This window comes from Cucurbita pepo, unplaced genomic scaffold, assembly GCF_002806865.2.
Source record: "Cucurbita pepo subsp. pepo cultivar mu-cu-16 unplaced genomic scaffold, ASM280686v2 Cp4.1_scaffold000271, whole genome shotgun sequence".
NCBI lineage: Eukaryota > Viridiplantae > Streptophyta > Magnoliopsida > Cucurbitales > Cucurbitaceae > Cucurbita > Cucurbita pepo.
In genome coordinates this window covers 3743-28991 of record NW_019646519.1, presented here as the reverse complement: position 1 = coordinate 28991, position 25249 = coordinate 3743, and the positions used below count along the sequence as shown (strand labels likewise).

Below are 25249 nucleotides of genomic sequence, written 5' to 3'. Positions count from 1 at the left end.
TGGTGGATTGTGAGATCCCACATCGGTTGAAGAGGAGAACGAAGTATTCCTTATAAGGGTGTGGAAACCTCTCCCTACTAGATGTGTTTTAAAAACTTTGAAAGAAAACCCAAATAGGAAAGCCTAAATAAGACAATATCTACTAACGATCCTGTTACATGGGACGTGTCCATGATTTTACAGCTGCAAATAACTGAATAAGCAGCATCAAAGATGGATGGATATCTACTCCATGCCAAGCTTTCTCACAAGGAATAGAGTTTGGACGCTGATGTTCCATCACAAACCTACAAGTTGAAACACGTCTAAAGACCTGCATAGCTCGGTTTTAAGTTCGTATGAATATCGGTCTCAGCTCGAATTCCATCTGTGGGTTAGTGAAGGAAATCAAATGGTTTCCATAAGAACTTGTAAAAAAGGAGGAGCTAATGGCATCTTCCACAACTTTGATATTAGATTTAAAAAAATGAGTACATTCTATAAAACATGAAAGATACCTATCTTCTAGACTTGGACTGAAGCAACTGAGGCAGAGTGGCTACGGAGGTGTACAAGTGTAACAGAATAAATTTACATAGTTGCCTGATTAGTGTGATATCTACAAACCAGAGCCAAAAAAATGATTTTCCAATGCTATAATAGGCTGACAGTAGAACATATTAAAAGCCCTAATATCATATGATTTTATATGGATTCAGCTCAAACTAGCAGCATCTATCAATCTGAAATTCTAAATCAGCAAATTAGACCAAAACTTACCTCAATGTGTTGCCAAATCTACAATGAAATCTGATGTTACGAGTCCCGCCAACTTTATACCACAATTTCTTTGTTGTCGCTGCGATTGACTTCCTTTTCCCGTTATTACGCGCTTCTTCGATCGATGACTTCAAAACTTGTAAATGGAGAAGGCTCAGGCAATGTGAAAATATTGCATATTGATTGATGTAACGAATGAGTACCGGTGTACTTTTGCTCGTCACGATGTTGAACCCGCGATTGCAGTTATTTCACTTCCTTCTTTCAATCCTTGAAGGCATGCATGTAATGACCTTTGGACATTATCTGCAACAATTCTCAACCTTCCTTGGCTAGCATCTCCGTTTGAATTTCCACTTACTTCGACTGTTCGAGCCACCTTCTGTTTACACATTTCCCANAAGGCATGCATGTAATGACCTTTGGACATTATCTGCTACAATTCTCAACCTTCCTTGGCTAGCATCTCCGTTTGAATTTCCACTCACTTCGACTGTTCGAGCCACCTTCTGTTTACACATTTCCCAGTCATCAACGCGCAACCAGCATGCTCTGCCGCCGTGGCTTCCTTCCATAGCCAGAAAAGAGACAACAGGGCTTTCACCAAAGGAATATTTCAACTTCACTGAGATACAGTATGGCAACCACGCCGCGCCACCAGCTGCATTCATGTGAGGTATATGAGCAGGATCGAGAACAACTGTCAGAGCGAAATCGACAGAGTTGTGTTGCCGATCATAATGGATATTGCTTTTCGATGTCAACCTTTCGGCATTCTCGTCTATGCTCAACCCAGAATGATTTTCAAGACACAACTCGATGCGAGGTTTCTGTGCAGGAGCAATATCTCCACCCTGTGCTTGGGCCACTCCCTTTTTCCATGCTATCAATTTCAAAAATTCCCTCAAAACTGATATTGGCAAGGTAAGAAGTGTAATGAAAGATGCAACGCGAGAAGCATCATACGGCTCTGATGCAACACGACGGCTAAAGTAATCACATATTTCACTAATTTCTAATTGTGTCAATTCCTCTTGTGCTGTGGTGGAGTTTTGCTGCTGTTGCTGCTGTTGATGATGGAAACGCTTCACACTGAGCACTTGGAGAAGCAGTTGAACTCTGTGAACGCTTACAGCAAATACGTATCCCCTACAAAAAATACATAATTGGATGAAATGAATGACTCAAAATGTACGTTAAACAGGTGGTCGGCATTAAAATAATTTGAAAATGCAAAATTAACTCATGCCCCAATGTTCTATGGTTCAACTCCCTTATATTCACGTTGCCAAAACATTCAACACAAGTCGCAAATTCAGAAATCAGGATAAAAGCATCACTGCATCTATAGCAGAAGAGTGTGCGAGAAATTCAGAACTTCTGGGGTTTTTGTACAAAATGAAAGATAAACGGGGATCAAGTTTTAGGAGTATAGTTCAAAAGAAAAGCAAAGTTGTTATGATTAATAAGATCAAAGCACCATTTTGGGGCATTTGTTTGGAAACGAATTATAAAAATATATATGTATATGTATATATCCAATATTGATATAAAAAATAATAAAAATAAAGAGATAATGCAAGTGAATTTGCTAACTTTACTCTACTCGACAATGGCAAAACCAAAAAAAAAATAGAATCAAAACTGCAACACACTTACCCCACGAAGAAACGTAAGGCAGGCTGCTCGGGGTCCAAATTCAGCAATGCACCTTCATTGTCCCTCAAAATTGAACCTAGGATCTCTTTCAGAAGATCGGGAAGCTGGGCAAACAGCCAAAGAACTCCAAGGTATTTGAGGATACCTCTTAAAACTTTCTTAAGAGCAACAAGAGGAACCCAGCCTCCTCCATACCCGCCATCATCCCCAAGTCCAATAATAGCTGTATTCAATTCACCTCTCACGTGTGCAGGGACGCCTGCTCCAGGTGGTCTCCGTAATGGCAATCCTGAGCTCACAGAAGCCAAATTTGAAGATCCAGGCAGAGCATTTCCGCCACGATTTACGTTAGCCACCTGATTTCCCACCCTAGACATTGCAGGAGAACCAGGAAGACTAAGTCTATTTCCATTTGCAGCGGTCGTCTGTGAACTTGAATTTGGATTCTGATTGTTTGTGGCTGACTGTGCAACAGTTTGTTGAACACCTGGGAAGTTCGGCTCTAAACCATTTAATTCTTGGGCAACATGCTCCATAATAAATGGCCGAAATTGTGGGCATGGTAATGACCCTCCAATTGAAGGGTTGACCTTGGCAGGTGTTGCTGGTTGTAACCATACCTGATCTCCTGCAAAGCAGCGCATATCAACTGCAAATTGTTTTCGATATATTATCCTTATCCAATACGGACCACGCAACACAACAGAAACATCTATTGGCAACAATGAACTAGGAGCAATGCCAGGCCCACCACGTCCAGCAGCAGCTAACATTGCAGCCCCATGAAGGCTATGATTTGCAAGAGAGCCAGCAACGCTTGAAGAAACAGTGCTACCCACTTGGCCATTGGTAGCTTGGCCAGTGATAGTGCCTGAACTGCTAGGTAAAACATTTTGAGTTGGTGTATGTCCTCCATGTTTTGGAAGCGAAGAGAGAGCTGCGGCTATGACAGGAAGTGTTGAAACAGGACCGGCTCGAGCAGGTCGGGTTGCAGCTGCTAGAGCATGTAGTGGTCCAGCAGTGAGTCGGATACAATCCAAAAGTGATGCAACTTCAGCTCCATTTATAAAATCTTCTAAAAACTGTACACACCAGAAATATATACAAATTAACATATTTATAAAAACTGAAAATATATCTAGGCAAAATATTGAATTCATGTCCTAATGACTTGAAGAAAACATGACCAAGGAGCGTAGATCATCAGTATTTGAATTAATGACAGATTTAAATCTTTTGAAGCATTATGCAAACGGAAGTTCTTTATATATATATATATACACACGCACACACACATAAATAAATTGCTTCTCCATCTTTAGGCAAAATAATAATAATAATTAAAAAATTTAGAAATGAAATAAATAAGAAATTTAAATATAGATAGATAAGAAAGTTCACTGATATTTTCTTACACGACTGATTATTTAACTTTGATAGTAAGACAATCATTGCAAACAAATTTATTACAAGCAACAATAACAAAAGCCATATAACACTCTTATTGCAGTTCTAAGGCAGGCAAAAATAATGAAAAAGGAAAAAATCAAGGAATTTAAACCTAGATTAAAAGGAAAATTTATTAATATTTCTTAGATAGCCACATGTACAGAGAGAGAGAGAGAGAGAGAGAGAGAGAGAGAGAGAGAGAGAGACTTAATATGTAAATAGAATATGAGGAACTTCTTTCATTTGATTCATACCCGATGAAAGAAATCCTAAAAGAAGAATGAGAAAAGGAAATGCAATATGGTAAAATAAATGACTAGGGATGTTGAACAAACCTTGGTATGAGGCCAAAGTTGATCGGGAGAAACATGCATAGTGCAACCCTCTTTACCTGATTCCCACTCTACAACAAAACGTGCCAACACACCAGAACCAAAACTAAACCACAAGCACAATAACCCAACTGCTTCAATTCTAAATGCCCTCCTCATCTGTTCGGATAACTTATCCACTGTGTCAGGTGAAACTTTGGTAACTGGTGCTTTAACATCAGAGGTCATATTACTTTCTTCTGGCTTCTCACATGTTCTAACCCCAAGCAGTTTCCGCATCCCAAAGGCAAACATTCTTGCATTGGAGAGCCTTTTTATATCTGCCACCAACTTTTCTATGCTATCTGCCTTTACTGATTGATAACTGAGAACAACACCTTCTGGATCATAACTAATGTGCGAGTCTTTGTCAGATGTATTTGCTATTCGAACATCAGGTCCCCATGGGGCTGTACTGCTTTTCTTCTGAAGTTCCCACAAATCTCTAAAGTGCTGATCATGTATTTTCACATCCCAGCACATGGTCCCAGGCCTTCCAAGTCGCAAGCATATATGTTGCCATGAATCATCTCTGGTAAACGGAAGCCGGAACCATATATTTGTTGATGCATTTCTTAACCCAACTTCTTCAACATATGGAATGTCCAGTGCATCCATCTGGCTAGTAAGTCTCGCGTGTTTGATACATATTGAACAGTGCCTGATTACATGAAGCAGAGCAGAGACATATGTACTCGAAGGTGCACTGCCTTTATTAGCTTCAACGATAAGGTTACCATAACAGGATTCAGTTTTGGAGACCATTTCTTTTGAAATAAGCAACTGTGATGAGGGTGGACTAATTATAGCTGATACTGAGACCTTCCTTCTCTTAGACAGTCCATTATATGCATCAATACCTTTAAGTGATGGGATTAAGTTGAGCATAACAGAAGCAGCACGCTTCCGAGAACAATCTTTTTTCAGACCACTTTCATCCACGGGACTAGAGCAAGAATCTTGATTCTGGGCTGAAAACATACATCTCTAAAGTTAGTGAAGTGAAAGTTAAACGTCTACTTTTTATAAGTTCAGAGATTCAATCGTTAAATTACATGCAGTCAACCAATACCATAGAAACTCAGGGAAAGTATCTTACATACGGGAGTTGAAACAGACGAGCTAGATCCAGAAGGCCTTAAAGATCCTGTTGGAGCTGCAGTTGGTGAACTTCTGGAACCATTAGGCTTTATACTTCCAGAAATTCGAGGGCCACCATGTTGAGGTGGAGACAGTAGCCGAGATGACCTATTTGCATACAGCCCATCCTTTGACGTATCATTTGGCATACTTGTATGTTCGTCGTCCAATGCAGTATAAGAACTAACCTCAGCAGGATTTTTTGGGAATCTAAGGGAAGCTAAATCCTGTTCAGATTTTGAGTTTGAAAGTCGTCTTGCAGCACCCCTTCTGGAACCAGAAGAAATAGAACCCAGGGATGAGGAAGGCACTGGACCCTTCAAATTGCTAGATGAATACAAGGACCCGGTGCTGTGCGAGGTAATATTAGATAGTTTTGCAACATTATTACCCTGGGATGGCTGCATACCCACTTCCCACTTGGGTGAAGGAACTCCTTTTATATTATGAATATTAGAGAGAGAACCATAATGAGATGCAGATGAATTGAAAGATTGCGACACGTTTGAAACAGAGAAAGTAGGTACAGGGGGAGGCCCCTTCTCCAACTCAAACACGTCATCAACAAGAGATGAAAAACTGGATGGAGGATATCCAGATATCTGCTGAGACCCATCATGACTAATATCAGAAAGATGACCATTTTCAGAAGTTTGGTTATCGACAGAATTTGGTAAAGAGGGCAACAGCTTTTCCCAGTCAAGCAGACTTAAGTTCAGCTCGTCTTCAAGTATCTGTATCTGATCAATGTCAATTTTCTTCACACGGACCACATTGCTTTGATCACTAAGGCCATGGGCTTTGGCAGAAGGATCTGACCTTGCCTCCAGCAATTTAAACTGGGGCTTGAAATCCTTGTCAAGCTGCATTAGCAAAAAGTATGAATTCCCACAATCTGGAAATCCCATCAGCAACATGGCTGAACCATTTGAAATGTTTTTTGGCAATCGAACTGCAGAAAAACCATTTTCATATGCCTGCAAATGTTTGAAGTTATATTTTTATTATCATAAAACCCATGCTCGGTATAACCATTAGAATATATAAATAGTAGCAATCAAAATGGTTAGAATTTCTTTCTTTAGAAAAGAATATAAGACATACAACCATACCTCAAGGCCCAAAAACCTACTAATAGATGCAAATAAATGCAGCACACTTCGGCTTCTCAATCTTATAAAAACATCAGTTGCAGTCATACTTCCTTGATTTAAAGCTTCTTCACAATCTGTCAGTGAGGCAGGTGCAAGTTTATTGTGCGAGGACTGAAGAAGAAAACGGCCATTCCTGCAAACAAAATCGTGGGTAAGAGACAAAAAAGCAGAAAGAAATCTATGATATATTAAAAAGGCAACATTCTACAGAAACACTTGCACTATTATGTTCTTATAAATGACCATTTGCATTTAATCCCACTTTACAGTACTACTTAATTGACATTTATATTTTTTTTTCTAAACAATTTAGATAGTACTTAAACATTGGGGTTAATTCACATAAATATTGTGCTCCTATTTTATTTAATATTGAATTGATCAAATTCTCAATCAATTTTAACAACCAATTCATAAAATATAACTGTATTCATATAGAAGAAATTCTACAAACAAACTCTTCGAATACTTTAACAGTTATTATCATAACCATCCACAAAAGAATATTAAATAAAATATAAACTCTTTAGTGATATAATCGTTCATTTGTGTAGATTAAAAAGAATATGAATACACAACTGACTTCTGTACACTTCACTGTCAATTTGGAAATAGATTTTTACCTTCTCTTCCTCTATTTGGTACGTTATTAGAGCTATGTAATTTACCAAGTACATCAAAAACCTCAAGTTAAAATTTCACTTATTCTTCCTTTTTACTATTATTAGTCAAACAAAATTTCAACTTTCTATAAGTTCTACCTATTCCATTGCGTAAATCTACATATATCCTTAATGCATGCAATTTTTTTTTTAGCAACGAGATATATTGATGGTAGCGTTAATTCCACTAAAAACAAATAAACAATTTAAGGAATTNAAACAAAATCGTGGGTAAGAGACAAAAAAGCAGAAAGAAATCTATGATATATTAAAAAGGCAACATTCTACAGAAACACTTGCACTATTATGTTCTTATAAATGATCATTTGCATTTAATCCCACTTTACAGTACTACTTAATTGACATTTATATTTTTTTTTCTAAACAATTTAGATAGTACTTAAACATTGGGGTTAATTCACATAAATATTGTGCTCCTATTTTATTTAATATTGAATTGATCAAATTCTCAATCAATTTTAACAACCAATTCATAAAATATAACTGTATTCATATAGAAGAAATTCTACAAACAAACTCTTCGAATACTTTAACAGTTATTATCATAACCATCCACAAAAGAATATTAAATAAAATATAAACTCTTTAGTGATATAATCGTTCATTTGTGTAGATTAAAAAGAATATGAATACACAACTGACTTCTGTACACTTCACTGTCAATTTGGAAATAGATTTTTACCTTCTCTTCCTCTATTTGGTACGTTATTAGAGCTATGTAATTTACCAAGTACATCAAAAACCTCAAGTTAAAATTTCACTTATTCTTCCTTTTTACTATTATTAGTCAAACAAAATTTCAACTTTCTATAAGTTCTACCTATTCCATTGCGTAAATCTACATATATCCTTAATGCATGCAATTTTTTTTTTAGCAACGAGATATATTGATGGTAGCGTTAATTCCACTAAAAATAAACAAACAATTTAAGGAATTATGAATCATGAATCATGAATTATAAAATTCTATTTAGAATTTGCCGATAATATAGGAGAAGCATGGAGACATGGGAAGTTACTCTAATCAATGGAAAAGTAAAAATTGCTGTACTTTGTACCCACATGTTTTTTATTTCAAATAATGAAAAATAGTGATTAAATTTTATATTTCGGAGTTGATATTTATCGAATGATAAAACAAACCATTACTGAAGTCTAAAATATTGCTTTACCAAAATCAATTTATTTGAAAGTGGCTCGACGTGAAATTTTAATAAAAAATAATTGAAAATCTGTCTCAACTCCTAGTATACAGTAGCAACTACTTTCTTTTACCTAATATCATCTTAAAAGGAGGATACCTTGTATTTATTCTGAGGGTGAAAAATGATGAGCCATAAGCACGCACCCGCAATATTTCTTCTCCCTCATATGTAGTAGGATCACAAATTTTATCCTTCTGCAAAGAATAATAGACGTTATAACAAAAGTAAAGAAAAAGGAGCGGTAGTTAGGTGTCATTACATGTTACTTATGCGACAAAAGAAGTAAACAACAAATTCCTACCATCAGCAGGAAAGAGAATATAGGCTGAAAATCCTACACGCTCCCCTAATTGCAAACAACCATGATTTGCACATGGGCAAACTATTTCACTAGCAAAATAATAGAATAAAATAAGGGATACGGGAATTAAGAAATAACAAAAAGAACTGATACCACCAAATGAAACTGACTCATGAAGCAAATTAATTTTGCCAACAATGAAGAAAGCATATACCCTCTGAGTTTGCCTCAATAAAAGATGCGAATGAAAAATAAAACAATACAAATATTCTCAAAATAGTAAAAGAGCAAAAAACCAGAAACATAAAACGTTATACACAACTGAATGCAAACCCTTCACCATTTCTTCCTTGATCCCATCATTCTCACTTTTTAACAAATTAAATTTTCTCATCCAATGATCAATAGTCCTGCACCGCACTTGGAAACATACAAAATACCATCCTGTACGGATGGCTGTGATGGGAAAGGGAGTGGTATTCAAGCAAAGCTCCCTTCATAAATAAATCGGTGGGAGAAGAGAATGGTAAACTAGACTAGACAGAACAACTTTATTTTTCAACATTTCTGGCCCTCGCCCAGTAAAACGCCAAAGGAGTATGAAGAAACGAAACCAAAAAAAATTGCAACCTTTTTATGGTCAACATCAGGCTCATCAACATGGTGTTGAAGAACAACATCATCTGCCGCTTGACAAATTTGAACACTTTTCTTCAATTCTTTTTGAATTTCAAGAAGCCGAGTATATTTGTTACAACATAGAGCTCTCAACAGCAACTTTTCAACATCAATGCAACTTTGATCCAGAGAAAACTTTGCTTCTTTGTTGGTTGACGGATCTATGACAAACGTGCTGTGGATACACTTTATCTGCATATCTGGTCCTGGTTCAATTTTTATGAAGGGACATGATCCTGGGTCGGAAATACCAGTATTTTTATCAAAATCCAACCAGTACATGATTTTCAACCCTGGGGTTCGAAGACCAGATAAGTCAGTTTCTCCATCTGGGTTCACTTGTGTGGAGCCACCAGTAATACCATCAGACATGACCTCAAACCGAATAGCATCTCTCCATCTTCCTTGTCTAAGTGAATGTACTTGCTTTAAGACAGTGTCCATAACAAGTGAGATGCAAAGTTCATGCAAAATTGAATATAATGTAGTGAATGGATTTTCAGCTGCAGCCATTCTGCGTTCCAAATCATCTCCAAGAGCATAACGGTGCATTTCTTCCAGTTTCACAAGTCCCCTTCTCTCTCCAACTAGCAGCTCCAAGTGCAGTATCCTCCACAATGATAAGTGTCCTCTGTAGCCCAGAGTAACTAAAACCTTAAATTCCCCATCTACACGAAGCAGTGCTGTACCATCAGTGACTTTCACTTCAGAAATTTCTTTTGGAAGTGACACTTCCAGTAACTTAGCCCGTACTAATATCTCCAACTTTTTTAACGCATTCTTTTCTTGGTCTTCATTCAGTGTTCCCTGAATACTGATATCTTCTACACATTTTGGTAGACGTTCATAGGTGCCTGTAAGGAGAATTTCAGTAGCAGATGGAACATCATAAATAGGTGCACGAGCTTGCTGTAGGCCTTCATGCATGAAGAATAAAGAATCTGCAGCTTGTGAAAAACATGTATCATGACTAGACAAAGTTGATGCAAGTTGCTGCCAGTATTGAATCAACGGAACCTGGCAAGTCAAGAGGCAGACAATAAAAGAGGAGAATATAATTTAAAAATGAAGAGCCAAAGTGAACTTAGCTAAATTGTAATTGGCATGTACCTTTGACTAAGAGGTCGAAGGGTCAAATTCCCTACTAAATATTATTGAACTCAAAAATTAATTTACAAATGAAGAGAAATGCACCCATTATCCATATTATTAACTTCTATAATTCGTTAACAATTAATCAAGGGGAAAAAGAAAATATCAAAATGGAAAAGACCAGGATGATCAACTCATGTCTACATTCTACATACTATTCTACATCAAAGAACATCACATCTAAGTTCTCCACCTCACAACTGAGTGCAAATTGAGCCACTAATAATTTTTTTGATCTTTTATTAATGACCCCCTTTTAAGGGGAANCATTCTACATACTATTCTACATCAAAGAACATCACATCTAAGTGCTCCACCTCACAACTGAGTGCAAATTGAGCCACTAATATTTTTTTTGATCTTTTATTAATGACCCCCTTTTAAAGGGAAGGAAGAAATAAAAGCATGACCATACAAAAAGAAGGGCCTAACATTTGGAGCTAATTGCGACTAAACATCCCTAATGTCAATAAAAATAAAAAGGAGGCAACTCTTATCCCTAATGTCTACAGAACCTTGTCCAAAAAGCCAGATCAACATGATCATTGGCCTTTCAAAATCAATTTTAAGAACAATAACGTTCCGATTGTGGGACGTCCAATCCCCAATGACCTCTGCTAGCATTCCTACTCCCNCTAACATTTGGAGCTAATTGCGACTAAACATCCCTAATGTCAATAAAAATAAAAAGGAGGCAACTCTTATCCCTAATGTCTACAGAACCTTGTCCAAAAAGCCAGATCAACATGATCATTGGCCTTTCAAAATCAATTTTAAGAACAATAACCTTCCGATTGTGGGACGTCCAATCCCCAATGACCTCTGCTAGCATTCCTACTCCCGTGAGATACAAACTGCTAAACAAATGCCCATTCTTTCATGATCCGAACTTCCATATCCATGGACAAGACTAAATCACAGTTAACAAATGTCTCTACCAAGTCCAACATTTAACCAAATTCAAGTTAGATACAAAACACACAGTCGTGCAAAATGGAAAATTAACATAGAACCTAAGGCTCGATCAGAAAGTAAAAATTCTTGGCATGATGGTTGGAGCACAATAAAATGATTTTTCAAGCAATAATAGTCATTGCCTCGATCATAACAGAGTTTCACACACAAAATGTGGAAAACATTTTACGGAGAATTGAAGCAAATATAAAACAACAAAAATTAATCCTCGAATGCTAAATGTGAATACCACAGGAGTTAGACAGACACTACCAACACCAACCTCAAAACTCTCCGAAAGAAAAATCTTCAATTTCGAACTGACATTGCAGCACAGAGAATTCGAGAGGCATTAATTTAAAAATGAAAAGAATAACAAACAAACAAACCTGTCGGCACCACTTAGCAAGGGCATAAAGGCGGAGCATCCTCTGTTGAGTCTTGAAGACATACTTGAGAATGTTACGCTTCTTCTCGTCGTCGGATTGTTTGGATGATTTGGCGTTGTCGACAAGGTCTTTGAGGGAGAGGAATGAGTCGTCGGCAACAAGGGAAACAAGTGCAGAGAACTCGACCGTTTGTTGCCCTAACTCGGCCGCCATGATTAGGGCGGACGAATCAGTATCCCAACGAGTGGGGACGGAGGAAGAAGGAGATCTATAATGCGGAAACCATGGGGAGCGCGCTAGGGTTTGGACGAGGGGGAATTGAGGAAGACGAAGGTGCTGGGAGATGCAGAGTTCATCGGTAAAGAAAAGAAAGGAGGGAAAACGTTCAGTTTTATGATTCCGCCTCCATTCTTCAGGGTTGTGGGTCCCACTTTGATTTTTTNTCTTCAGGGTTGTGGGTCCCACTTTTGATTTTTTTGTCCACGTGGCATTTCTTGGTCAACGTTTTCTCATGCATTTGCTTTTTTAATTAAGTTCATAATTAAAAAAAAAATTACTATGTTTCAAAAAAAAAAAAAAATTTATTATTATTATTATAAATATTTTTACTGTTGTAACTACGTTTTAAAAGTAGCATTATTATTCTTACGGTTCGTACGGAGATTCTGAACCTAAAACCATTTTTGGTCCATTGGTTTCATAGTTCTCGGGTTGCAAAGATAACTCGTGAGTTACAATAGTGGAAAACTCGTGAGGTTTCGGTCACTCACGCTTGAGCTTTGTTTTTCATCTGTCAACATCCGTCCTCAGTCTTCATTGTCATTCGTATCTTAAATGAGAACTATAACCATAACCTTAAAATTTTCTTCATTTTTCCGTTCACTTCGATTATAATGGTAACTTTATGCATGGATTCGATTTTGCTGCAACCCCAACGGATGTTTCGTGGATTGAAAAGACTAGTTCTCATTTAAGGAGCTGAACCGCTAACAACAACAGGTCGTGTGTTGAGGATTATTGGGAGTAAGTCCCACATTGGTTAATTAGTGGAAGATGATGGGTTTATAAGTGAGGAATACTCTCTTCATTGGTATGAGACTTTTTTAGGAAGCCCAAAGCAAAGCCATGGAAGCTTATACTCACAATATCATACTGTGGATAGAAACTACTAAAAAAGTCAAAACTTCATGTTTTTAAATGTTGTCCACTCAAAGTGGATAGACAATATCATACCATTGTGGAGATCCGTGATTCCTAACTCCGTGAAGGATAGAAACTACTAAAAAAGTCAAAACTACCATGTTTTTAAATCTCACCACGAGATTATACTTAAAGTGGACAATATCATACCATTGTGAAGATCCGTGATTCCCAACTCCGTGAAGGATAGAAACTACTAAAAAAGTCAAAACTTGCATGTTTTTAAATGTCGTAATGAGAGCTTATGCTCAAAGTGGACAATATCATACCATTGTGAAGATCCGTGATTCCCAACTCCGTGAAGGATACAAACTACTAAAAAAGTCGAAACTCTTGCACGTTTTAAAATGTCGTACTTGATCCATATGGATAGAAACTACTAAAAAAGCCGAAACTTGCCTGTTTTTAAATGTCGTACTTGACCGAACGCTTAAACCCGCAAAAGATTACATGTAAATATTCTATTATAAGGAGAAGAAAAAGAAAAAAAAAACCCTTCTCTTGGAATTGATGATTATATCATATAAAATATACAAATTCTTTGGGTAATTAATTAACATAATTTCCCCAAAAAAAATTAATACGAATAATCACCCAAAAAAAAAAAATAATAATAATTCCCTTATTATTTTCGGGTCTTGTTCATCAGCCTCTCTCTAAGAAATTGATCAAATCATCGGAGAGGCGGCCGGCGGCGGATCTCCGCCGGCAAATCACGGCGGCTGTGATGAAGTTTCACAGCTTTTCCGATGACCAAAAACCAGAGCAGTTATCCTTCTTCTTCTTCTTCACACTGCTCCACAGCCCAATCCTTTGGCCTCTGATCCCTTCATGATCCTAAGCTTCTTGCATGAGCTCATAAACATCCTGCAAAATTATGGAACGAGATTTAGGGATGTTCGTGGGTTCGGTCGGGTCGGGTTATGACATTTTTTCAACCCAATTCAATTATTTTAGTCCTAAAATTTTCGAACAATTTTTATTAGATAATGAATTTATGGGTTCGATTGGATCGAGTTAGGAGATTTTTCGACCCCAATTCAATTATTTTAGTTGTAAAATTTTCGAACACGTATCCGCTCGAGGAGCCTGTCCATGCTTGCTTATCCAGACCAAACAGCAACCGTTGGTCCTTCGGGTTGAGGCTCAAGGCGGGAATCAAGGGTATGGGTTGAAGGCTGCTCTACTTACCCTACTTACTGGGAATACAAATTTTATTAGATGATGAATTCATGGGTTCGATTGGATCGAGTTAGGAGATTTTTCGACCCCAATTCAATTATTTTAGTTGTAAAATTTTCGAACACGTATCCGCTCGAGGAGCCTGTCCATGCTTGCTTATCCAGACCAAACAGCAACCGTTGGTCCTTCGGGTTGAGGCTCAAGGCGGGAATCAAGGGTATGGGTTGAAGGCTGCTCTACTTACCCTACTTACTGGGAATACAAATTTTATTAGATGATGAATTCATGGGTTCGATTGGATCGAGTTAGGAGATTTTTCGACCCCAATTCAATTATTTTAGTTGTAAAATTTTCGAACACGTATCCGCTCGAGGAGCCTGTCCATGCCTGTTTATCTAGACCAAATAGCAACCGTTGGTCCTTCGGGCTGAGACTCAAGGCGGGAGTCAAGGGTATGGATTCAAGGCTGCTCTACTTACTGGGTTCAAGGGTATGAGTTAGGACATTTTCCGACCCAATTTAAATAAGTTTATAATCCAACTCAAACGGGTTGAGTTGGATCGGATCTGTTAAAAAATTTCGTTTCGTGAATTCGGGTTTGATCGGATCGATCATGTTTTCTAGATTATCGAATTTTAGAACCCTAAACCTGATCCTAGAACACGAGTTTTAATCGAAAAAGTTGCACGAAAATTCATTATAGATAGAGATATGAAACTTACTCCCATGGAACGTCGCCGACGAGCATCCAATCGCCATCTTTATCTTCATAAGTCGGGACGAATTCCGACTCGTTATACCCTTCTCTCTCACAAAACTTCCCTACAAGAACAAAAAAANATTTCAAGATCTAGAGATCAAAAAGAAAAATAAAATTAGAAATTTACCAAGACAGAATTTGAACATGTTCTCCAAAGCTTGAAGAAGCTCATGATATCCTCCATAGATCTTGAGATCAACCTTCCTTAGAAAGGGAGCTCCGTCCATGCTCACCTTTATGAACATTCCTCCGGCCACCGCCGCCACCGCCTCATCTTTTTTCTTCACTTGAAAAGAATTTTTTCTGAACGATCTTACCGGCGGCCACCCCACAACCTGTGCCCTGACAAATAAAAAACGTCTTTTTGTTAAATTTCTTTTTAGACGAACACAACTCTCCACAGTGGTATGATATTATCCACTTTGAGCATAAGCTCTCGTAGATTTGCTTTAGACTTCCCCAAAATGGTTTGTATCAATGGAGACAGTATTCCTTAATTATAAACCCACGATTATTCCCAGACGAGACAAATATAAACGCCTTTATGTTAAATTTTTCATAAAGTGCTTGTTAGACGAACACGACTTTCCACAATGGTACGATATTGTCCACTTTGAGCATAAGCTCTCATGTATTTGCTTTAGGCTTTCCCTGAGCCTCGTACCAATGAAGAGACTATTCCTTAATTATAAACCCATGATTATTCCCGTACGAGACAAATATAAACACTTTTCTGTTAAATTTTTCAAAAGTGCTTGTTAGACGAACACGACTCTCCACAATGGTACGATATTGTCCACTTTGAGCCTAAGCTCTTATGGATTTGCTTTAGCCTCCCAAAATGTCTCGAGGCTAAATGTCTCGTACCAATGGATACAGTATTCCTTAATCATAAACCCTTTTCATCCAACCGTACTTACTTGGTGGGAGACGGATTTTCCGGGGTGCATTTTGTGGGATCGGAGTTATTTTCTCGGGCGGAATCCGGCAGGTTTTGGTCGTCGGACGGCAAAGCTCTTTTGTTGGAGTTGATCGGAGGAGATTGATTGTCCGGCGAGGTTCCCGGCAGGCCGAGTCGGAGCTCCGTGGCTTCCAAGTTGAGATCTCTCTCAAACGCCATTTTTTCTTCTCTTTCTCAAATGGGTTTTTTTTAATTTTCTCGGGAAACAAACAGAAAGTGCAGAGAGGAATCGGACGGGAAAGTGGGAAGGGGGAGAAATGGAATGCGCGTTGGCCCAAAACCACTGAAACGTATTTTATAGATGGCGACCAAACCAAAATGCGTATCATTTCCCCACTTTCTATCATGGCGCGTGTAATACACGCGCTCAAAATTATGATTGATTTTTTTTTTTTTTTTTTTTAAGATTTTAATTTGTTATTTTAATTCTTAAATTTTTAGCGGAATTGACCTTTGAGATCCCACGTCTGTTGGAGAAGGGAACGAAGATTTGCTTATAAGGGTGTGGAAACCTCTTCCTAATAGACGCATTTTTAAAATTGTGAGGCTGACGACCATACGTAACGGGCCAAAACGAACAATATCTGCTAGGGGTGAACGTGACCTATTATAAATGGTATTAGAGTCAGACACCGGGAAGTGTGCCAGCGAGGATACTAGCCCTCAAGGAGGTGGGTTGTGAGATCTCACATCGGTTGGAGAGTGGAACAGGCACACTGGCTCTCAAGGAGGTGGGTTGTGAGATCTCACATCGGTTGGAGAGTGGAACGAAGCAGTGCTTATAAGGGTGTGGAAATCTCTTCCTAATAGACGTGTTTTAGAAACCGTGAGGCTGATGGTATACGTAACAAGAAAAAACGGATAATATATGCTACCTGTGGGCTTGAGTTAATCTCTCCCTAACAAACATATTTTAAAAACGGTGAGGCTGATGATGATAGTAACAAGCTAAAACGAACAATATCTGCCAGTGGTAAGCTTAAGCTGTTACATGTTCAAACTTAAAAAATGTCTTAAACTATAGTAAACTATAAACGCTTCCATTCAGTTAGAATAGTAATTTAGATTCCCGAGAGCTATTCCATGAGCGGTTGATACAGAGAATTCTGCCTATACGACTTTGAGATTCCAAGAATCTGCCACCCGACCCGAACGTTTAATTAATTCGAAACGAAATTGAAATACGTGTAGGAATCAAAAGTAGAGTCGGAAGGGGACATGGGAAGGGCAAGGGGAATCAAATAGGTAAGAGGTGGGGACATGGGCAGGTAAGGGTGTTTGGGTAATGAGCTACACAAATTAAAGGAGGGTGCCTTTGAATTTTAGGACAAAAGGCCCTTTTTGATCCAACGGCTGAAAATTGAGATTAGGGGAAAGGAATTAAAAGATGGTGCAATGAGAGGCGTTGGATTAGGAATGGCCCCACATGGGATGCTGTATTTTGGGTTAGACAAGGATGGTGGGTGGTAATGGTATGCCCTAAATGCCATTTTAAAACTACATGCTTTGGCTGTTGGGGTACCCTTCCCATGTGCTCACTTCCCACCTTATTAAAAAACTCGTCGGGTCGGGATAGTGTGGTTGATAGTTTTACACGACGAAGCGTATAAAATCGAAATTATTAAATTTATTTTGAATTGTTCAGACATGCATACTATGATTATTTAGGGTCGGTGTATTATTGTGCCGACTACACCCAGTAATGTTTTCTCTTCGGAACACATTTTTTAAAGTTCAGTACCGTTTTTTTCTTTCTTAGCTGACAAATGGGACGTGGGAAAACCTTTTGACGTTTTGGTCGATAGTATGTACATTGGTTGTAGATGAGAGCGAACCATTCCTCGCAAGGGTGTGGAAACCTCTCCCTATTAGACGCGTTTTAAAACTTTAAGGCGAAGCCCAGAATGGAAAACTCAAAGAGAACAATATTATACCGTTACAAATGGTATCAGAGCCAGCGTTTTAAAACCTTGAGCAGAACCTAAAGAAGACGTATTTGCTAGCGGTAGGCTTGAGCTGTTATAAATGATATCGAATCAGTGTTTTAAAACAAAGAAAATACATACGAGCCAAATTGAGCATAGTTTAACTATTTAAGATATATACTCTCGACTAGAGGTCAGAGATTCGAATCACTGCCTTCACGGGTTGAATTAAAAACAAAGCATAACTCAACTAGTTAAGATATATACTCTCGACCAAAACGTCTGAGATTCGAGTCTCTACCTCTACGAGTTGAATTAAAAACAAAGCATAGCTCATATACTCTCGACCTATACGTCGAAGATTTGAATCTCTACCGCACGTGTTGAATTAAAAACAAAGAACAATAAGTACACTATATAATTTTCCCGTCAATTGGGCAAATTAGAAAATTACTTTGCTCCAAAGTTCGAACATTTAATAATTAATTTGGTTGGACAGTCATGTTCTTTTTAGTCTTTTTTGGGTTTTCCCTCTCGAGATTCCCCTCAAAGCTTTAAAACGCGTCTACTACAACCAACGTGGAATCTCACAATTCACTCTATTGGGGCCAACGTCCTCGCTGGCACACCACCCGTTGTCTAGCTCTAATACCATTTGTAACAGCTCAAGCTCACTGCTAGCGGATATTGTCAGATTTAGCCCATTACGTATCGTCGTCGTCAACCTCACGGTTTTAAAACGTGTCTACTAGGAAAAGATTTCTACACTCGTATAAAGAATGTTTTGTTCTCCTCTCCAACTGACGTGAAACCTACTTTAAATTTTAAAAGTTATTTTCGAACAAACATATCAACGTAACTGTATGACGTAATTTAGATGAAAATAGCAAGTTAACCTAACCCGTGCTCGCTTGCTTAAAAACTTATCTTCATTTTAGGAATAATAATGGCTTTTCATGATATGAAAGGGCATTGATTATAATTACTTTTTTAAAGTAAAGTTTTNATAATTACTTTTTAAAGTAAAGTTTTTAAACTTAGTCTAATCTTAATTCATATTTTTATAGAAAACTTTGATATAATTGTCAATTTCATCATGATTCAATATTTGATAAATATGTAAATACATGATGATATCTAATTAAAAATATTAAGAATAAAAATTTGGTTAGGTAATAATATCGAACGTTGTCGGTATGATATATTAAAGATATATACAAACCCGAACAAGCTCAACCTGTTACAATGTCATACATTGTTTAAAATCACCCTATTTTATTTATAATTACATATTATTGTTTAAATTCCAATTTTGCCATAAAAATTAATCTTTTCAACGTTGAAAATTGTGGATGACTACGGTGTAATTAGGGATATACACGGGTTAAGTTGAGGAAATTTTCTTGTGATGTCCTACGTTGGTTGGGAGGAGAACAAACCACTATTTATAAGGGTGTGGAAACCTTCCCCTAGCAGATGCGTTTTGAAGCCTTGAGGGGAAGCCCGAAAGAAAAAGCCCAAAGAGAACAATATCGGCTAGCGGTGGATCTGGGCCGTTACAAATGGTATCAGAGCCAGACACTGAAGGATGTGCTAGCCTTCTCGCTGTTCCCCGAAAAGGGGGTAGACACGAGGCGGTGTGCCAGTGAGGGCTCTAGGCCCCGAAGGTGGGTGGATTGTGATGTCCCACATTGGTTGGGGAGGAGAACAAACTACCATTTATAAGAGTGTGGAAACCTTCCCCTAGCAAACGTGTTTTAAAGCCTTGAGGGGAAGTCCGACAGAGANGCTCAACCGAGCAGACGCATTTTAAAGCCTTGAGGGGAAGCCCGAAAGGGAAAGTCCAAAAATGACAATATCTGCTGGCGGTGGATCTGGGCTGTTACATTTTTGAACAAACTCAAAAGCTCGGGAGGTTGGATTGGTAACCTAAGTAACCCAAAAGGGGATGTTGATGGCTATGAGGGCGAGGAGTTGGTTGTGTGTGCCGATGAGATGGCTACTAGTTGCAGTGTGAGGAGATTGGGGGGACGGGTGTGTTGTAGCTTATGTATGTGTGTAGACGTGAGTTGGGTTAGGTTAGAGAAATCTTTTGGACCAACTTCAAATTGGTCAGGTTGGTGACCCAAATAACTCAAATATCATTCACAAGTCACAATGCATCACTAACATCGGTTACAAATTATTAATCTTCCTGATAATCTTAAAAGTAGAGTCGAGTTAGATTGTAACCCTATTTTCGAGTTGATCGGGTTGACCCGACGAAAAAAAATCTCAACCCATGAACCAACACCCCTAATTGATTCCCATAGTCCAAGTTGATCGAGTTCTCGAGTCACATGAACACCCCTAATTTGTAGCTGACCCACATGTTCAGTGATTCCCACATTTTATTTTTATTACTAATTTTGGTCAACATCGTCGAGAGGAATAACGTTTCATTAAAAAAAACGAGACTAAAATAGCGATAAACGCTCGTTTATTAACAATTTAGTAAATCAAAATAAAATTTTGATGAAGAAATGTTATGAGTGATTCAAAGTGACAAACCAGAATCTTCATCCTCCTCCAAGGATGAAGCATAAACAAAATAAAGAGCCCAAATGAAACCAAACATCCCTGCCAGAATCCACCCAAGAAGGTTGTTGCTCAAACCAAAGGGCAGCCCTGTTCCTTCTGTGCTCAACCTCTCATCCACCAGCGCCACCGCCGGCCCCGCCATTGCCACCACCGTCGTCGCCACGGCCGCCACCGTCCCCGAAATCATGCTTTCTTTTGACCTCTTTCCTTCTTGCTTCTCTTCCAACCTGCACTTAATCCCTCCCTTCTTCATCTTTTGCACCACCGACAATCCTACAAAATTTCACGTTCAATGGTCGATAGTTCGATCTTCTACTAACTGTGTTTTTTCTTTATTCGATAACGAGTAACAACTATTATCACTGGCCCAATAGAGTTAAACCCAATAATTGTACGAATACACGGTAGGACACCAAATGCCTAAACAAGACAAAAACCTACTTTCTTTCTACTTAACACAAACTTTCCCGTCTTCCCTCTAGAGCACACGGGGATCGGCCCTGTGCACTGGAGACGGAGCGTAGAGGTCCCTTTAACTTGTTGTACCAGAGTAGTTCATCGTTAAAAGAAGAACAATGAGTTGGGTTGTAGCATTTCCTATAAATGGATCGTTGGGCTTTCTCGTCTAAAGACATAGGTGAGCTTTTTCATTCCGAATAAAGATATCTCGATATTTTAGGAATAGATTGTTCAGTCTTTTTTATCCCAAAAGAAATTTAAAGAACAGAGTATCAAGTAGTTTCTACAGAGTGTCTTGTAATCTCCTTACCATTGGCCAAAGCATAGAGTACAGGTAGTTTCTACCGAGTGTTTTGTAATCTCTTTATGATTGGTGTTAACAGAGTGCAAGTAGTTTCTACCGAGTGTCTAGTAATATCTTTACGATTAGTCAAAGCACAAAGTACTAGTTTCTACCGAGTGTTTTGTAATCTCCTTATGATTGGTGTTAATAAAGAGTGCAAGTAGTTTCTACCGAGTGTCTTGTAATATCTTTACAATTTGTGTTAAAAGAGTGCGAGTGTTTCCCGTCGCCTATTTTTGACACGATTCAAACTAAATTGTTTTCGAGACCTTAACGTGTATTAATCAAAGAACAGCTAATAAGCGGAAAACGGTAAGATGAAATTGAAGAAACTCACTGTGAGCTGCCATTAGTGGCGGCGGAAGAAGCTTGGGTGATCCTTTGAGGGTAATCCCGGAGTGAGAAAGCAGAGTGGAAGCCATTTTTTCCGGCGAAAGAAGGTGCTAGAGGTGGCGAAGGGGAAGGGTTTGTTTGGCTGTTAACACTCAGTTCCTTTAAGTTGTGATGGATAATGAGAAGTGTTGTTTATGTACCACACAATTTGGATATGGAGAACGCAGCTCCTTTTATTCTCAATCCTCTTTTGTCCAATCCCTGCTCTCCACGTGTCCTTTCCATCCTGTTTTTGAGGGGTGAGAGAAAAGAAGTTGGGATGTAATTATCGGTGAGATAGCTCGTATTAGTTGTAATGAGGAACTAAATATTCTTTAAAAGGGTGTGGATAACTCTACACGTTTTAAGATTATGAGGCTGACAGCGATACTAACGGGTCAAAGTGGACAATATCTGTTAGCGGTAGACTTGGGCTGTTACAAAGCGATACTAACGGGTCAAAGTGGACAATATCTGTTAGCAGTAGACTTGGGCTGCTACAAATGATATCAGAACTAGATACGGGGCAGTGTGCCAACAAGGATGCTGGCTGCCAAGGGAGATGGATTGTGAGATATCCTAATCATTCCTTATAAATGATATTAAAACTAAATATGGGGCAGTGTGCCAACAAGGACACTGACCCCAAGGGAGATGGATTGTGAGATATCCTAAGCATTTCTCATAAGGACGTGGAAACCTCTCCCTGGCCGCAGATGGATTGTGAGATATTATCTGTTAGCAATGAACTTGGGCTGTTACAAATGATATCAGAACAAATGATATCAGAACTAAATATGGGACAGTGTGCCAACATTTGTGAGATATTATCTGTTAGCAATGAACTTGGGCTGTTACAAATGATATCAGAACAAATGATATCAGAACTAAATATGGGACAGTGTGCCAACATTTGTGAGATATTATCTGTTAGCAATGAACTTGGGCTGTTACAAATGATATCAGAACAAATGATATCAGAACTAAATATGGGACAGTGTGCCAACATTTGTGAGATATTATCTGTTAGCAATGAACTTGGGCTGTTACAAATGATATCAGAACAAATGATATCAGAACTAAATATGGGACAGTGTGCCAACAAGGATGTTGGCCCCATGGATTGTGAGATATCCCTTATAAGAATGTGGAAACCTCTCCCTAGCCGTAGATGGATTGTGAGATCCCATGTTAGTTGGTGAGTGAAACGAATTGAAAAGAAGAACGAAGCATTCCTTATAAGAGTGTGGAAACCTCTCCCTAGCATATGCATTTTAAGACTGTGAGACTGCAATGTGTAACTGCAATGTGTAACGTACAAAAACAGACAATGTCTGCTAGCAATGGGCTTAGGCTGTTACCTACTCCCTAGGACGTCAATCTTATCACGATCGAGTCCGTGAGACATGCTCACTATCATTTTAAAAGAAAAATGGCCATTTGCAGAATCTCCTTATCTTGAAAACATCCCCACCTTCATTACTCTTATGATGTTTTTCATACAAACAACATTTTGTTGTAACAGACGAGTTAAAAGTCGAGCTCTGCAGCTCAACGAGCTCAACTCGTCAAGACATTAGCAACCACCTTTTCAAATCGTAGCAACGGAAGTAACCCGAGTGAGATCAGTGACAGACGAATCAGGAAAACGAGCCAAAACGGCATTCGAACAACCGTTCATTATATAGGATATACCAATGAAATAAAACAATCAAAGAATTCAGATATATAAAAATCATCAGCAAGTTCACGTAAATACGACGAACCCGAAGGATTCGGATTCGGAATGCAATGCTCATAAAACATTACACCAAGACGTAAACGACATACAGAACCAAGAACAAGATCAAGAACCTCGTTATGGGGTATGAACTTTCCGACAGTACGAGAGGACCATAACAAAGTCCTTAGCAGACGAGCCAACAGATGCTGGAATTTTCTTAGCCGTGGACGCCGTTCGAAACCACAAGTCGACCAAGTTTTGTAGCTGCTGCGTTGGTAGCACCGGCTGACCCCGACACGATATTTCCACCTGAGACGTAACATGAATCAAAAGAACATATTCGACTTAACCACTTCAAGATCGAGCTCGTGAAATTAAATACCTCAGCTTCACTCTCAAGATCTAGTTTCTTTACAAGGTACTTTTGGATAGACGAAACAGGCATTTTCCCATCTCTGTAGCGTAACGAGCAAATAAACGAACATTTAGAACAGCATATTAATCAGCGAGTATCGAAAATCCGATGAGTAGCAACAGTAACGTTCTTACACGGTGTCGAGAACGTATTTGTTCTTATAAGATTCATGAAATATAAATGAAGAACTTACTTTATTCTCAAGTAAGAAGTTGATATTTGAGGCAACGGAAAGCCTCCTTTCCTAAAATTTATAAGAACAAATCAGTCAAACAAGAACTCAAATAATATGTATTTGATAGGTTGGGTATGTTACCTGTCTTCCGAAGCGATTAATGTGAACCAAATCGAGTTATTTCTTCTACATTTATCGGCCGACGCATCGAGCACAGCTTGTGCTGTCGAGCCTAGCTCGACAGACGAAGCTGCCTTGTTACGAGCTACTGCTCGTAACCTTCGACGTTTCATGGATTCTGGGAGTGATGTCGTCCCATTATTATGGTTATCCTTGGACTTTAGGTGGCTTCCATGCTCTTTATTTCTTGTTTTCGGCATACACGGTCCGTAATTCGGAGCTCCAAGTGACAGCGGTTTTGCATTGGTTTCTTGTGCATTGAGATCAGCATCAGCAACGATCGATGGTTCGAGTTTGGCCATTGACGGGTCTTGGAAATTTAGTTTGGTTGACTTCGTTCGGTTAGCAGCTTCTACCAAACAATTCAAGGGTGTCCAGAGATCGGCTTTTCCTTCTACTGTAAGATCCTCGTGTCTTGTACTGTTAGATGGCTCGGCGAAAGATGAGTCGGGCCTTCTGTGCCGAACGTTTTTAGTCAAATAATCAGAAGAGCTGGAACTTGGTGTATGATCTTCTCCTGAATCTTCTTCTTTCTTTAGCGGTTCCTCGATCCCGACACTACATCCTCGTAAAGTCGAAGCCTTTCTTGCAACATTCTTCGATCGTCTTCCAGTCAAGCCGCTACTCTGCATTGGTACTTTGGGTGTGTTTACCACCAACGAAGATAGCGATCGCTCCTTCCTTTTCACGGGTAACGTAGCCAAGGGCGACACTTCGGGTGCGGTTATCTTTCTCCTCTTGAGAGGAAATATTTTGGCTCTGATATCTTGTAAATTGTGGTCTGGCCTGCAAAATATAAATACAAATCTAATGTTGCAGCTGAGCTCATCTAAATGCTATAACGTTAAATGCCGGAGCAGTCGAAGGAAAGCGGCTAAATTTTAGCGTTACGATATCCCATCAAAGGAGACACTAGATCGAGGACCTTCTTGAAGCTCTCGTACCAAAAAAAGGCCTTTTGGAAACTCGAGAACGCGTCTAGACTTTAGAGAAAACGAGTCCAAAAGACATCTCCGTGAAAAAATTGTCAATTTTCTTCTTGCTTTCCCTTTTGGGCTTCCCCTTAAGGTTTTGAAAACG

At 38.7% G+C, this 25249-nt stretch overlaps 4 protein-coding genes across 6 annotated transcripts; all 4 read right to left on the bottom strand.

The window, feature by feature from the left end:
- Positions 1-549: 549 nt before the first annotated feature.
- On the bottom strand, positions 550-12238 carry LOC111784756 (mediator of RNA polymerase II transcription subunit 14-like). Of its 3 annotated transcripts, none has more exons than XM_023665368.1 (9): positions 11895-12238; positions 9352-10416; positions 8517-8614; positions 6491-6665; positions 5338-6355; positions 4203-5209; positions 2419-3500; positions 1172-1908; positions 550-1044 (listed from the first exon to the last, which is right to left on the bottom strand). In XM_023665368.1, exons 1-9 carry the CDS (start codon positions 12105-12107, stop codon positions 980-982), a joined length of 5460 nt encoding a protein of 1819 aa, XP_023521136.1. In that variant the 5' UTR covers positions 12108-12238; the 3' UTR covers positions 550-979. The 3 variants fall into 3 exon arrangements, with proteins under 3 accessions (XP_023521136.1, XP_023521137.1, XP_023521135.1); XM_023665369.1 differs by having other exon boundaries at positions 550-1052; positions 1180-1908; XM_023665367.1 differs by having other exon boundaries at positions 550-1153; positions 1281-1908.
- A 1497-nt stretch (positions 12239-13735) lies between these two features.
- On the bottom strand, positions 13736-16260 carry LOC111784755 (auxin-induced protein 22D-like). The gene is made up of 4 exons (XM_023665366.1): positions 15957-16260; positions 15164-15378; positions 14999-15098; positions 13736-13961 (listed from the first exon to the last, which is right to left on the bottom strand). Exons 1-4 carry the CDS (start codon positions 16154-16156, stop codon positions 13883-13885), a joined length of 594 nt encoding a protein of 197 aa, XP_023521134.1. The 5' UTR covers positions 16157-16260; the 3' UTR covers positions 13736-13882.
- Positions 16261-20345: 4085 nt separating this feature from the next.
- Positions 20346-21819, bottom strand: LOC111784754 (photosystem II reaction center W protein, chloroplastic-like). Its single transcript, XM_023665365.1, has 2 exons — positions 21642-21819; positions 20346-20775 (listed from the first exon to the last, which is right to left on the bottom strand). Exons 1-2 carry the CDS (start codon positions 21724-21726, stop codon positions 20459-20461), a joined length of 402 nt encoding a protein of 133 aa, XP_023521133.1. The 5' UTR covers positions 21727-21819; the 3' UTR covers positions 20346-20458.
- A 1497-nt stretch (positions 21820-23316) lies between these two features.
- On the bottom strand, positions 23317-24955 carry LOC111784753 (E3 ubiquitin protein ligase DRIP2-like; the record flags this gene model as incomplete). The annotated part of the gene is given in 4 exon segments (XM_023665364.1): positions 23317-23708; positions 23782-23854; positions 24008-24058; positions 24131-24955. Coding segments are annotated over 4 exon segments (1123 nt in total), but the record flags the coding sequence as incomplete, so codon positions are not given.
- Positions 24956-25249: the final 294 nt, after the last annotated feature.